General features: G+C 44.1%; 1 protein-coding gene across 2 annotated transcripts in view; it reads right to left on the bottom strand.

Moving 5' to 3' along the window:
- Positions 1 to 15,552, bottom strand: part of LOC137380689 (hyaluronan-binding protein 2-like) — a 60,488-nt gene that overhangs the window by 27,344 nt on the left and 17,592 nt on the right. The window contains exons 3-4 of one of the 2 annotated variants that reach the window (XM_068052943.1): positions 10,295 to 10,396; positions 3,334 to 3,441 (exon numbers count right to left, since the gene is read on the bottom strand). In XM_068052943.1, the coding sequence (XP_067909044.1) occupies positions 3,334 to 3,441; positions 10,295 to 10,396 (210 nt within the window). Of the gene's footprint in view, positions 1 to 3,333; positions 3,442 to 10,294; positions 10,403 to 15,552 lie in introns of both variants that reach the window. The other variant, XM_068052942.1, reaches the window with a different exon arrangement.

Here is a 15,552-nt window from a genome sequence, read left to right as displayed (position 1 = left end):
CCTACAAAACTGTGGCGGTACCTGCTCAAGGCACAAGAAGTATTGCTGGATGAGCTCAAGTGGTCAACCAAAAGCTGGGGAGGTCAAACTTGGCTGCTTGCAGCTCCAATAACGCAGAAGCTGGGAATGAGTTACTGGAGGCCAGGGAAAGTAAACTAAATAAATAAAATAACCTTGAACATTGTTTTACAAATTTGTTTTGTGTCACATGGGGCAAAGTTTAAAGTACTGCAGCCTACGTTTTTGTTGCAAAGCGGCAAAAATAAGTCAAGAAACGCAGAGTCACAATCACTGATGTCATGCAACAAAAATCAATACCGTTTGTTCAAATTTTGTTAGCATATCAGGAACCATATTGTCCCCGAATTGAAAAGTGGGGGAACCGCTTGTTTTTCATTAAATTTGTGACTTGCTAAAAAATCATGGGCCCTTGCAGTTTTAAAAAGGATAAATTTTGAAAAGGGGATTTGTAGGCAATAAATAAAGGCGCCAATCATAACTCACTCTCCAATATACACTGTGCACTTATTGTGCAGATTAGTGTTGACTAAAAGGCAAAGTGCCTGAATACTGTAAAGGTTCTTCTGGATACCTGGAACTTTCCTGCACATATAAGTTAACAAGGCTAATGAACTTCATTGCCACTGGAAATGCAAGGCTGATGCTTGATGGTTCTCATTGGTGTTTGTGGGTCAAGTAGGACCCCTCATTCACAAAATCTGGCAGATTTGGTAACTTGTCAATCATTGCTTCTCTGCAATGCCCAGGGAGGTGACTTTCTGACAGTAGACTCAATACTGTCTGTGGTTGTACCTGTGTGAGTCAAGGGTCACCTGTGCCTTCTATACTTATTGGATGCTTCTCCTCTCACTGCTCTACTGTGATACTCCCATTATTGGCCATTACACCCAACCACTTGGCAGGACACTTCTCTTCCCCCTCTTAAACTGGTTAGTGTCCTGGGTAAAGTACTTATTGATTTCATTGCACATCTTCAGAATGGTGCCAGACTTGCTCATTAATCACCTCTAAAATGCCTTAAAAAACAAAAAGATGGACTCAATCTTCACAACTGTTTACCAACTCATTTTTGGAGGAGTAAGAATTCTCAGATCAAGGCCAAACGCAGTGCTGTCTTATGACACTATATTTTTTTACTCTCGTCTTTACTTTGACTGAAGTTAGTAAAGTGAGGAAGAAATAGTCCCAGTTTCACAAAGTATAATCATAGAATGTTGCAGGACAGAAGGGCCATTCATCCAATCAAGTCCGCGCTGGCTCTTTTGAAGTGCAATCCAATTAGTCCCACTCTCCAGCTCTTTCCCCATTTCTCGGCAATTTTGAAGGCTACTATTAAATCTATCACTCTATCAGGCAGTGAATTCCAAATCCTAACCACATGTTGCCATAGTTTTGCCATATGTCGCCTCTAGTTCTTTTGTCAATTGCTTTAAATCTGTGCTCTCTGGTTATCGACTCTTAGGCCAATGAGAACAGCTTCTCTTTATTTACTCTATCTAAACTCATCATGATTTTAAATGCCTCTATCAAATCTCATTTTGGTCTTTTTTGCTCTGAGGAGAACAATCCCAGCTTCTCCACATAACTGTAATCACCCATCCTTGGAACCATTCTAGTAAGTCTCTTCTGTACCCTAAATGTCCTTCCTAATGTTTGGTGTCCAGAATTGGGCACAAAGGCTGGAATATAACATTGGCCGGGAGGCCCCGGCCACCAGCCAAAATGTCAGTGGCGAGCCCGCTTCCCCTGGGCCTGGGGAGCCACTATGGGATTTTTTGCTCCACAAGCCCTTAATTGGCCTTGGGCGGGACGTCCACCTCCTTGAGGCAGGACATCCCACCTAATGTAGCTGCCGGCCAATCAGTGGGCCGGCGGCTCTCAGTCACAGCAATGCCACCGGGAGCGGTGGCCACTGCTGGGACTACACCCAGCTTCAGCAGTAGGAGAAAGGATGGCCCCTGAACAACAGTAGATTTTTGGGGACTCGCAGGAGACGATCGGCTGGGCCCCGCAAGGCATGGGGGGGTTGGTTGGGGTGGAGGTGGGTGGTGGTGGTGAGTGTTGTGCGACTTTGGGGGTCGCCCTCCGTGGGGCACACGGAGGACTCCCCCAGCTCACAAGAAGGCCACTAGGTTTTACCTGGTGGTGTTCTTGGGGCTTCTCCTGTCTGCCCGCTGCGGGTAAAATGCTAGTGGCGGAGGGAGGAGGCCCTATGTGGCAGTTAATTGGTCACTTAAGGGCCTTGATTGTCCTGGGGTGGGTGCCACGTCGCTGCCACCCCACGTAAAATTGCAATAGGGGAGAAGGGTGTCTGTAACGGTCCCCCCCCTCACCCGCCTCCCACTCAGTTTGTCGTCCCTCCTCCCCCGCCAACAGCCGGTTCATTGGGGGGCTGTAAAATTCTTGCCAATAGTCCAGCTGGGGACAAACTAGTGTTTTATATAGGTTTGCATAACTTCCTCATTTTTGTACTCTGTGCTTCTATCTATAAAGCACAGGATCCCTATGCATTATTAAATGCTTTGTGAACCTTTCCTGCCACCTTCAAATATTTGTGTATAAACACCCCAGCTCTCTGCTCTTGCACCCGTTTTAAAAATGGTATCATTCATCTCATAATGTTTCCATAAGTTCTGTTGTTACAATAATGAGAGAGAGGAATTTATTTTCTTTGGCATTTGTGCATTGTACACAACACATGCGCAATTTGATTGTGACCTATGAAAATGTTGACTCAGATGCATTAAAATAGCTCCCAAATTTAATATTCAGTGTGTTAAGCATCTTCAACTACTTTGTACTCCAGGAAAAAATAAACAAGGAAAAATTCACCAAGAATACATGTCACCCAGTGGGATTAGAGGTGCTATTTAGGAAAAATGCATTATGGATGGGACATGAACCAGTAGCAATAAAAAGTGGAGGAAGATTTAGTTAGTCAGGGCTGAATAAAAAGCTGGATTTCTTTCCCGTTGTTTTGTCAATTATTGTTGATTAACTCATTGTTTTAAACTATTTGTAAAATGTACATGGCATGTAAAATGAAATGGAAGGGTTGTGAGGCAACTCACTCCTGTATTGAAGGAAACATCTCCTTTGCACTGTTTGTATTGTTTTGACTTGGTGCTTTTTGGAACTGTTTTGTAATATATTTTTGGCAGATTTTTACGAATAAAGTATATTTTGGAAAAAAAATTGTTTCAAACTTAGCAGCTGTGGTCATTAAAGCTTTTCTTCTCACTGTATTACAAGTTAAATACAATGAATCAGTAAAAATGAACTGTGGAAAACAATGTTTGGAAAGAGCATTACCTATTTGACACATCTTTCCTGTATAAAGGGGATGGCAATGACACTTGAAGTGTGTGCCAGTTGATTCACAGGTACCCTCATTTTCACAAGGATTTGTTGAACAAGGATCTGGAAAAGAAATTGTCATCCATATTTTTCATCCATTTAAATTGTGGGTTCACAGTACGCAAGTTAAGAACTGGCAGTTCAAAGGTAACCATTGTGCTTAGGGAGATGGTGGCGTAGTAGCAATGTCACTGAGCGAGTAAATCCAGACACCCAGGCTAATTAGAATTAGAACATTACAGTGCAGTACAGGCCCTTCGGCCCTTGATGTTGCGCCGACCTGTGAAACCATCTGACCTACACTATTCCATTTTCATCCATATGTCTATCCAATGACCACTTAAATGCCCTTAAAGTTAGCGAGTCTACTACTGTTGCAGGCAGGGCGTTCCACACCCCTACTACTCTGAGTAAAGAAACTACCTCTGACATCTGTCCTATATCTATCACCCCTCAACTTAAAGCTATGTCCCCTCGTGTTTGCCATCACAATCCGAGGAAAAAGACTCTCACTATCCACCCTATCTAACCCTCTGATTATCATATATGTCTCTATTAAGTCACCTCTCCTCCTCCTCCTTCTCTCTAACGAAAACAACCTCATGTCCCTCAGCCTTTCCTCATAAGACCTTCCCTCCATACCAGGCAACATCCTAGTAAATCTCCTCTGCACCCTTTCCAAAGCTTCCACATCCTTCCTATAATGCGGTGACCAGAACTGCACGCAATATTCCAGGTGCGGTTTCACCAGAGTTTTGTACAGCTGCAGCATGACCTCGTGGCTCCGAAACTCAATCCCCCTACTAATAAAAGCTAACACAACATATGCCTTCTTAACAGCCCTATTAATCTGGGTAGCAACCTTCAGGGATTTATGTACCTGGACACCAAGATCTCTCTGTTCATCTACACTACCAAGAATCTTCCCATTAGCCCAGTACTCTGCATTCCTGTTACTCCTTCCAAAGTGAATCACCTCACACTTTTCCGCATTAAACTCCATTTGCCATCCCTCAGCCCAGCTCTGCAGCCTATCTATGTTCCTCTGTACCCTACAACATCCTTCGGCACTATCCACAACTCCACCGACCTTAGTGTCATCCGCAAATTTACTAACCCACCCTTCTACATCCTCTTCCAGGTCATTTATAAAAATGACAAACAGCAGTGGCCCCAAAACAGATCCTTGCGGTACACCACTAGTAACTAAACTCCAGGATGAACATTTGCCATCAACCACCACCCTCTGTCTTCTTTCAGCTAGCCAATTTCTGATCCAAAGCTCTAAATCACCTTCAACCCCATACTTCCGTATTTTCTGCAATAGCCTACCGTGGGGAACCTTATCAAACGCCTTACTGAAATCCATATACACCACATCCACTGCTTTACCCTCATCCACCTGTTTGGTCACCTTCTCGAAAAACTAAATAAGGTTTGTGAGGCACGACCTACCCGTCACAAAACCGTGCTGACTATCGTTAATGAACTTATTCTTTTCAAGATGATTATAAATCCTATCTCTTATAACCTTTTCCAACATTTTACCCACAACCGAAGTAAGGCTCACAGGTCTATAATTACCAGGGCTGTCTCTACACCCCTTCTTGAACAAGGGGACAACATTTGCTATCCTCCAGTCTTCCGGCACTATTCCTGTCGACAATGACGACATAAAGATCAAGGACAAAGGCTCTGCAATCTCCTCCCTAGCTTCCCAGAGAATCCTAGGATAAATCCCATCTGGCCCAGGGGACTTATCTATTTTCACACTTTCCAAAATTGCTAACACCTCCTCCTTGTGAACCTCAATCCCATCTAGCCTAGTAGCCTGAATCTCAGTATTCTCCTCGACAACATTTTCTTTCTCTACTGTAAATACTGACGCAAAATATTCATTTAACGCTTCCCCTATCTCCTCTGATTCCACACACAACTTCCCACTACTATCCTTGATTGGCCCTAATCTAACTCTAGTCATTCTTTTATTCCTGATATACTTATAGAAAGCCTTAGGGTTTTCCCTGATCCTATCCGCCAATGACTTCTCGTGTCCTCTCCTTGCTCTTCTTAGCTCTCCCTTTAGATCCTTCCTGGCTAGCTTGTAACTCTCAAGCGCCCTAACTGAGCCTTCACGTCTCATCCTAACATAAGCCTTCTTCTTCCTCTTGACATGCGCTTCAGCTTCTTTAGTAAACCACGGCTCCCTCGCTCAACAACTTCCTCCCTGCCTCACAGGTACATACTTATCAAGGACACGCAGTAGCTGCTCCTTGAATAAGCTCCACATTTCGATTGTTCCCATCCCCTGCAGTTTCCTTCCCCATCCTACGCATCCTAAATCTTGCCTAATCGCGTCATAATTTCCTTTCCCCCAGACATAATTCTTGCCCTGCGGTATATACCTGTCCCTGCCCATCGCTAAGGTAAACCTAACCGAATTGTGATCACCATCACCAAAGTGCTCACCTACATCTAAATCTAACACCTGGCCGGGTTCATTACCTAGTACCAAATCCAATGTGGCATCGCCCCTGGTTGGCCTGTCTACATACTGTGTCAGAAAACCCTCCTGCACACACTGGACAAAAACTGACCCATCTAAAGTACTCGAACTATAGTATTTCCAGTCGATATTTGGAAAGTTAAAGATCCCCATAACAAGTACCCTGTTACTCTCGCCCCTGTCGAGAATCATCTTCGCTATCCTTTCCTCTACATCTCTGGAACTATTCGGAGGTCTATAAAAGACTCCCAACAGGGTGACCTCACCTCTCCTGTTTCTAACCTCGGCCCATACTACCTCAGTAGACGAGTCCTCAAACGTCCTTTCTGTCACTGTAATACTCTCCTTGATTAACAATGCCACACCCCTCCCTCTTTTACCATCTCCTCTGTTCTTACTGAAACATCTAAATCCCGGAACCTGCAACATCCATTCCTGCCCCTGCTCTACCCATGTCTCCGAAATGGCCACTACATCGAGATCCCAGGTACCAACCCATGCTGCAAGCTCACCCACCTTATTCCGGATGCTCCTGGCATTGAAGTAGACACACTTTAAACCAGGTTCTTGCTTGCCAGTGCCCTCTTGCGTCCTTGTAACCTTATCCCTGACCTCACTAATCTCAACATCCTGTACACTGGCACTACAATTTAGGTTCCCATTCCCCTGCTGAATTAGTTTAAACCCCCCCGAAGAGCACTAGCAAATCTCCCCCCCAGGATATTGGTACCCCTCTGGTTCAGGTGAAGACCATCCTGTTTGTAGAGGTCCCACCTACCCCAGAAAGAACCCCAATTATCCAGGAAACCAAAACCCTCCCTCATGCACCATCCCTGCAGCCACGTGTTCAACTCCTCTCTCTCCCTATTCCTCGCTTCGCTATCACGTGGCACGGGCAACAACCCAGAGATAACAACTCTGTTTGTTCTCGCTCTAAGCTTCCACCCTAGCTCCCTGAATTTCTGTCTTAAATCCCCATCTCTCTTCCTACCTATGTCATTGGTGCCTATGTGGACCACGACTTGGGGCTGCTCCCCCTCCCCCTTCCCCTTAAGGATCCCAAAAACACGATCCGAGACATCACGAACCCTGGCACCTGGAAGGCAACGCACCAACCGTGAGTCTCTCTCGTTCCCACAGAACCTCCTATCTGTTCTCCTAACTAAGGAGTCCTCAATGACTAATGTTCTGCTCCTCTTCCCCCTTCATTTCTGAGCAACAGGGACAGACTCTGTGCCAGATACCTATACCCCATTGCTTACCCCTGGTAAGTCGTCCCCCGCAACAGTATCCAAAACGGTATACCTGTTGTTGAGGGAAACGGCCACAGGGGATCCCTGCACTGCCTGCTGGTTCCCTCTCCTTCCCCTGACGGTAACCCATCTACCTACTTCTTTTACCTGAGGTGTGACTACCTCCCCATAACTCCTCTCAATAACCCCCTCCGCCTCCCGAATGATCCGAAGTTCATCCAGCTCCAGTTCCCTAACGCGGTTCTCGAGGAGCTGGAGCTGGGTGCACTTCCTGCAGATGCAGTCAGCAGGGACATTCTGACAAGATGGGTTCAAATCCCACCATAGCAGCTGGTGGAATTTACATTCAATTAATTAACGAGAAATATCTGGAATTGAAAGCTCGTCTCAGTAATGGTGCCATGAAACTATCATTGATTGTTGTAAAAACCCATCTGGTTCACTAATGCCCTTCAGATCCAGATCCACAGCAATGTGGTTGACTCTTAACTGCCTTCCAAAATGGCCAGTTGTGAAGGGCAATTAGGGATGGGTAACAAATGCTGGCCTTACCAGTGACACCCATATCCCATGAAGGAATTTGAAAAAAACAATTAAACAAGGACCTAGACTGATGGGAACAAATCTCTCCAAGTTACTATTGTAATTGTCCATAGAGATTTCTGGTGGACAGGTGAAGAATTAACTATTTCTTGTTCCACTTGAAGGCCCATACCTCAATGGATGCATCTAGCAGGTGCAGTTCTGTGAGTATACTAATAAAACGGTGTTATGGCTCTCAGGTAGCTGCAGAAGCTGCTGGCTACACCTCTGTTATATTGCAAGCTGTGAATTCCATACATGCACACAGAGCATTATTCTTCTTCATCAAAGTCGAAATGTTCTGAGAGTCCCGAAAGGACTATATTAGTATACCCTGTTTAAGCTTCTAAAGTTCCCTAAGAGTCTGATTAAGGCACTCAGCTTTTAAACCCAGCCTGATATCACACTGGAATTATACACCATACAAAACAAATCCAAGAGGTGTACAATTGACTCCCTGAGAGGGATCTGATACCGGCGTGTTCTGGAGTTAGATTGCACATGCCATTGATAAGAGTGAGTCTGGGAGGTGGGTGGGGGACGATATTTGTCCTCAACATCGAAATGGTTGATGCATTTGCAGCACACACTAAACATTGAAAGCCCGAAGCTCGTTTTAAATTGGACATCATCTAAATAATTCCAGTGAGCTCCAGGCAGGTCCCATGAGGCTTCTCAGCAGTTTCCTCTGGACCAATTTGGGCTGGCTGTTATGCCATCAACTGCCCTGGGATGGATCCTCAGAGCCAGGGAAGGTGACCAGGAAGAAGGTATGGTATGGCAGCAGCTCGCAGTATTCTGTGGAGTTGGAAACAGTATTCCTCAGTAAGGTAAGATTAGAAAAACCCTTTATGTTGGTGAACTCCAATGGTCCCTTTAATGTTTGGCTTCAAAAGGAACTAGAAAGACAGTTTCTAAACAGTCTCTGAGAGATGTCGATAAAACAGACATTAGACCCCTCACCAGAATACACAAGGGCCAAACAGCTATTGAAGACAGTCACCAGGGAGGCTCAATATCGTCCGAGCCAATATGATGTCAGACATACTTCAGGTGACACTGGGCCACAGACCCCGAAATTGGATCTTTTTGGCCTCGTTTTGTGCTCGAGAAATGGTCAATATAAGGTGCAATGACACCTCTTATTTGTTTAATCTGAGACTTTTTAAATGTCTTAGATTACTATTACCTTGAAATTTCTTGGAGTTGCTCCCATATCACTGGAAGTATGGGGAAAACCCTCGTTTATGTCTGTAAACAAAGGTTTCATTGCACTTTCAGAAAAGCAGGAATAGCCCTGAGAAAATTCCTGGTGTTTTTATTTATTTATTTTTATTTAGAGATACAGCACTGAAACAGGCCCTTCGGCCCACTGGGTCTGTGCCGACCATCAACCACCCATTTATACTAATCCTACACTAATCCCATATTCCTACCACATCCCCACCTGTCCCTATATTTCCCTACCACCTACCTGTGCTGGTTAAGAGTTTTAATGTTGTAAACTATCCCAGGACAGAGCACTCATTCATTAATTAAATTTACATTCATGTACTGCAAAATTAACAGCAATCAAACTTAAAGGTAATAACTGGATATTCCACTCTACAATCATATGCTGACAATACAACAATAGGTGGGAGGGCATGTTGTGATGAGGACATAAGGAATCTGCAAGGGGATATAGATAGGTTGAGTGACTGGGCAAAAACTCTGCAGATGGAATTCAATGTAGGAAAGTGTGACGTCATGCACTTTGGAAGGACAAATCTAAAGGCAGACTATTATTTAAATGGCGAGAGACTTCAAAAAAGTGCAGCACAGAGGGATCTGGGTGCTCTTGTGCATGAGAAACAAAATGTTAGCATGCAGGTGCAGCAAGCAATTAAGAAGGCAAATGGAATTTTGGCCTTTATTGCTAGGGGGTTGGAGTTTAAAAATAGGGAAGTCTTGTTACAACTGTACAGGGTATTGGTGAGGCCGCACCTGGAGTACTGTGTACAGTTTTGGTCCCCGTATTTAAGAAAGGATATATTGTCATTAGAGGCAGTTTAAAAAGGTTCACTAGGCTGATTCCTGGGATGAAGGGGTTGACTTACCAAGAACAGCTAAACAGGTTAGGCCTTTATTCATTAGAGTTTAGAAGAATGAGGGGTAATCTTATTGAAACTTACAAGATTCTGTGGGGGCTTGACAGGGTAGATGTTGAGAAGATGTTTCCACTAGTGGGGAAATCTCAAACTAGGGGACATAGTTACAGAATAAGGGGACACTCATTTAAAACTGAGATGTGAAGGAATTTCTTCTCTCTGAGGTTGGTGAATGTCTGGAATTCTCTACCTCAGAGTTGTGGAGGCTAGATTACTGAAAGCATTTAAAGAGGAGGTAGATAGATTTTTGAAATACCGGGGAGTTGAGGGCTATGAGGAGCTGGCACGAAAGAGGAGTTGAGGTCTGGGGCAGATCAGCCATGATCTTATCGAATGGCGTGGCAGCTTGAGGGGCCGAATGGCCAACTCCTGCTCCTATTTGTTATGTTCTTATGAAAAATAGTTATCAAAAAATGTATATAAACCTTCTTCCTCAGAATCATCCAGCATCCAGTTAATGTCAGTTCCATTTTGTGTTTCATCCTCTTCATCCTCCAAGTCTAGATCATCAGGGTCTTCATAATCATCTGTTTCTTGAGGAGAATTTTCAGAATTTGGTTACGGATCAACATTAATTCTCATGCCATGTTCATTTAACCAGTGTTGGAAAAAGCATAGCTCATGAATGATGAAGTTACTGAGGAGATATCCAGATCTCTCTCACAAGTAGGATCAACAAGCATTCTACAGCTTCATATGCATTCCACATTTCTGTGGTACAGGTACAGTGTAATAACATGGAAGTATTGTGAGTGGAGCTTTGATGCAATAAGGTTGTATCTTTGTTGTCTGGTATATAGTATGAAGTTGTACTGCATAATGCTTATGGACAGACATAGGTGCTGTGCTTGATATATCAAATCCTATATTCCATGTAAATAAAATAACAAACATTTATCACCTGCTGTTTTGTGCCAAATTCATTGCGTAATTATTTACCACCCCTCTGAATATTTGAGTGTTTAGCATTGCCAAAGATGTGCAGCACATATCCATTTGATGACAGACCTATCTCATTTTTAGCTCAGTACTCATCAGATCCATCACTCCCTGTATATCTTAACCTGTATTTCAGTCTCAACCGATCGTTGGATGTTGTCAATTCAGGTAATCATTTTTTTTGAAGACAGTAAATAAGAGCATGTTATATAAAGGCAGGGTGAAGCAGCGATTTACTTGTACTTCTTTCAATTTAGTATACTGTATTCACTGTTCGCAATGCGGTCTCCTCTACATTGGGGAGACTAAACACAGATTGGGAGACCACTTTGCGAAAAATCTCCGCTCAGTCCGCAAACATGACCCTGAGCTTCCGGTTGCTTGCCATTTCAACACACCCGCCCTGCTCTCATGCCCACATTACTATCCTTGGCCTGCTGCAGTGTTCCAGTGAACATCAATGCAAGCTCGAGGAACAGCACCTTATTTTCCAATTAGGCACACTACAGCCTTTGGGACTGAACATTGAGTTCAATAATTTCAGAACATGGCTGGCCTTTTTTTTATATTTATTTTGTTTAATCAATTTTTTTTTTACCATGTGCCTGCCTTAAACTGGGTTTTTCATGTTTGTGCTTTTGGCTAGGGCTGTTCATTATTCTGTCATTAACTCTCTCTCTCTGTACTAATGCTTTGTCTTTCACCAAATCATTAGCACACTCTCTTTGCCTTTACCCCATGACCTCCTTGTCAGTTAATCTCTCCAGTCCTCTGTCCTATCACATAGAATCATAGAAAGTTGAAGGCACAGAAAGAGGCTGCCCTTTTGTTCTCTTTTCCCCCACACTCCCACTTTACCTGCTTAAAACCTTTGCCAGTTCTGATGAAAGGTCACAGACCTGAAATGTTAACTCTGTTTCTCTCTCCACAGATACTGCCATACCTGCTGAGTATTTCCAGCACTTTCTGTTTTTATTTTATATTATCAATGAAGCATACATGGTGTAAATGAAAGGACTCCACAAAAACAATGGGGGAGAACTTGTTTAAGACCTGAAAACAGGAGCATGGATTGTGGTATGCGATTTTGTTTTTCTTCCCCTTGTCCACAAAATTTGGATCATCAGGGTCTTTGTAAGCAGGATTTTCAGAATGTAATAACGCATCATCAATAATTCTCATGTGGATACCCCATATGAGGTTGTTGAATGCCATGTTCATTTAACCAGTGGTGGAAAAAGCATAGCTCATGAATGGTGAGATTACTCTGGAGATATCCAGGTCTCCCTCACAAGTAGGATCAACAAACATTCAAATGTTGCCGGGTGTACAGTAAATTGGTGCTGCCCACACTAGTAAACGATTTCAGAATGCAGCCTGTGCTCCCCATGCTGTTCATTGGCTGCACACACCAGCAGCGGGTGCTGATATAGCGAGTGTTCAGCATTGCTTAAAAGCAGCCTGCACCTCCTTAAAGAGGAGGTGTATTGTAGTTGCAATAAATTGTGGGAGCTTTATCAAAACTGAATCAGTGCTGTAATACTTTGAGCAATGGTTGAACATGCAAGAGAGCAAGCATGAAGATTTTCAGACAATGCACTGGAGGCCTTGGTGGAAGAGGTGGCATGGAGGAGTGATGCAGCTAGGGCAGGGGGCCCTTCAGAAACATGCTGAGGAGGTGGTGGGAACAAATAGCGGCAGTGGTCAATGTCAGGAGTGTTCATGTCGAACATGGAAGCAGTGCAGGAGGAAGTTTAATGTTCTCACACAAGTGAGGGGGTGGTGGGGGGAAATATGGTCAAATTTACATCATTAGTGTCGGGGTTGGTGGCAAGGGGTGACCCCTGCATTTTGTTCAGTCTGGGGGTGTTGCGAAGGTCATGTGTGGAAGGTAAGTGTTTTGGGGGGGTGAGGGCAAATACTGAATTTTATTGTTATTGGGAGTTGGGAAAGTGGTGACAGATTTTTGATAGTAACAGTGGGTGGCGGGGGGGGGGAGGGTGGGGTATAACTTTAAAAATGTAAATATGCAAAGGCAGCTGACGTCATTGCTGGTATTGGAGAGCCCGCCCCCTCCAGGTGATTGGGGGGTGGGTAGGGCATGGCCGCCGCGAGGAAGATTGCGGCGTGCGGCCCGCACGTGTGGGCTGTCATTTTTTTTGCCCGCTGCCACTCCCGGTGGCGGGTGTGTAAAATCCAGCCCACTGTGTAACACCCACTCTCAGCCTTTCCTCTTTATTGCAGAAGGTGGTGCATAATAGGAGGCAGTAGGTGAGAACTGGAGAAGGACAAGTATGACTGCATATTTTATCACCCACGGAGGAGACAGTGCTGGCCATCATGGGAATGAGCATCCCTAAGGCTGGGACAACAGGCAGCACTGGAGCGATTGATGATGAGGGTATGCACATACCTAATCCTCCTTCTGTCATGCCACTTCTCCCACATACCTCAATCTCTTCTGACTTAGAAGCTGATGATCGTGTAAGCATGCACCTTTTACTATCTCCTCTGCCCTCACTAACACCTAAGTTTTGTCCCTTTTTCATTTCAGATACCCAAGAACTGGAAATGCCCTGGCAGTGGAGGAAGAGGAAGAAGACAGTAATGATCAAGAGGCATCTTCTGGCAATCTTACACTGCAACCAGCAGCTCAGATACTGACACTGCACATATTTTACAGGCTAGTATATGGGGGCGTGGGAACCAGGAGATAATACAAGAGAGGAACACCAAGATGCACAGAGAATTGGGAGAGACAGATTGCACTAGAGTAGGAAATGTCAAAGTATTAGGTGGGGTCGGAGTAAGAGGGAAGGTAATAAAGTCTAAATTAGGGTTGCTATGCATGTATGTGAATGCACAGTGTGTAGCAAATAAGGTTGGTGAGCTCAAGCACAGATAGCCACGTGGAATTATTATGTTGTGGTGATAATGGAGACCTGGCTCAATGAAGGGCATGACTGGGTGCTAAATATTCCTGGATCCAAGCTGCTCAGGAAAGATAGGAAAGGAAGGAAAGGGGGAGGGGTGGCAGTTTTAATTAAGGAGAACATTGCAGTGCTGGAGAGAGAGGATGTTCCAGAGGAGTCAAGGAAAGAATCTATTTGGCTAGAGCTGAGGAACAAAAAAGGTACAATTACATTGCTTGGTGTAGCCTATAGGTCACCAACTAGTGGGAAGGATGTAGAGGGACAGATTTGCAAGGAAATTACTGAAAGGTGAAGGAATTATAGTGGTTATAATGGGGGCTTTAATTATTCCAAAATAAACTGGTATAGTCGTTGTGTAACAGGTAGAGAGGGGCAAGAGTTCCTAGAGTGTGTTCAGGAGAATTTTCTACAACAGTATGTTTCCAGTCCAACTGGAAAGGAAGCACTGTTAGACCTGGTTCTTGGGAATAAGATGGGCCAAGTGGATCAAGCGTCAGTAGGGGAACAATTAGGAGACAGTGATCACTGTATCATAAGGTTTAGGTTGGCTCTGGAAAAGGACAAGGAACCATCCAGAGTAAGAATAATTAACTGGGGAAAGCCAACTTCAGTGGGGTAAGAATGGATCTCACCCAGATAAATTGGAATCAAAGGCTGGCAGGCAAAATGGTAACTGAACAATGGGCTCCCTGGATGACGAAAGAGATAGAGATTAAGATGAAGAAGAAAAGTGTGCTTCTGACAGATGTCAAGTCGATAATACAACCTCGAACCAGGCTGAATGTAGTAGGTTCAAAGGGGAAGTGAAACAGCAAATAAGAGAAGCAAAGAGGGAGTATGAAAAGAGACAAGCAGCTAATATAAAAAGGGATCTAAAAGCCTTCTATAGGCATATTAATAGTAAAAGGGTGGGAAAAGGAGGAGTGGGGCTGATTAGGGACCAAAAAGGGGATATATGCATGGAGGCAGGGGGCATGACTGAGGTATTAAATAAATACTTTGTATCTGTCTTTACCAAGGAAGAAGATGCTGTGCAGGGTATGGTGAAAGAGGAGGTAATTCAGACACTTAAAGGGTTTAAAATTGATAAGGAGGAAGGTGTTAGATCGGCCAGCTGTACCTAAAGTTGATAGGGCCCAAGGACAGGATGAGATACATCCAAGGATACTGAGGGAAGTGAGAATGGAAACTGTGGAGGCATTGGCCATAATTTTCCAGTCTTCCTTAGATTCAGGGGTGATGCAAATGTTACAAAAAAGGGTGTAAAGATAAGCCCAGAAACCACAAGCCAGTCAATGGTGGGAAAGCTTCTAGAAACGGTAACTTTGGACAAAATATATAGTCACTTGGGCAAATGGGGGTTCATTAAGGAAAGCCAGCATGGATTTGTGAAGGACAAATTGTGTTGGAGTCATAGAGTTATACAGCACAGAAACAGGCCCTTCAGCCCATCGTGTCCGTGCTGACCATCAAGCACCTATCTATTCTAATCCCATTTTGCAGCACTTGGCCCATAGCCTTGTATGCTATGGCGTTTCAAGTGCTCATCTAAATACTACGTAAATGTTGTGAGGGTTCCTGCCTCTATCACCCCTTCAGGCAGTGTGTTCCAAATTCCAACAACCTTCTGGGTGAAAATTATTTTCCTCAAATCCCCTCTAAACCTCCTGCCCCTTATCTTAAATCTATGCCCCCTGGTTATTGACACCTCTGCTAAGGGAAAAAGTTTCTTCCTATCTACCCTATCTATGCCCCTCATAATTTTATATAACTCAATCAGGTCCCCCATCAGCCTTCTCTGCTCTAAGGAA

The sequence above is a fragment of the Heterodontus francisci genome, chromosome 20 (assembly GCF_036365525.1).
Source record: "Heterodontus francisci isolate sHetFra1 chromosome 20, sHetFra1.hap1, whole genome shotgun sequence".
In the NCBI taxonomy this organism is placed as follows: domain Eukaryota; kingdom Metazoa; phylum Chordata; class Chondrichthyes; order Heterodontiformes; family Heterodontidae; genus Heterodontus; species Heterodontus francisci.
The sequence above is the reverse complement of the archived record's forward strand: the minus strand, read 5'-3'. Positions and strand labels throughout refer to the sequence as shown.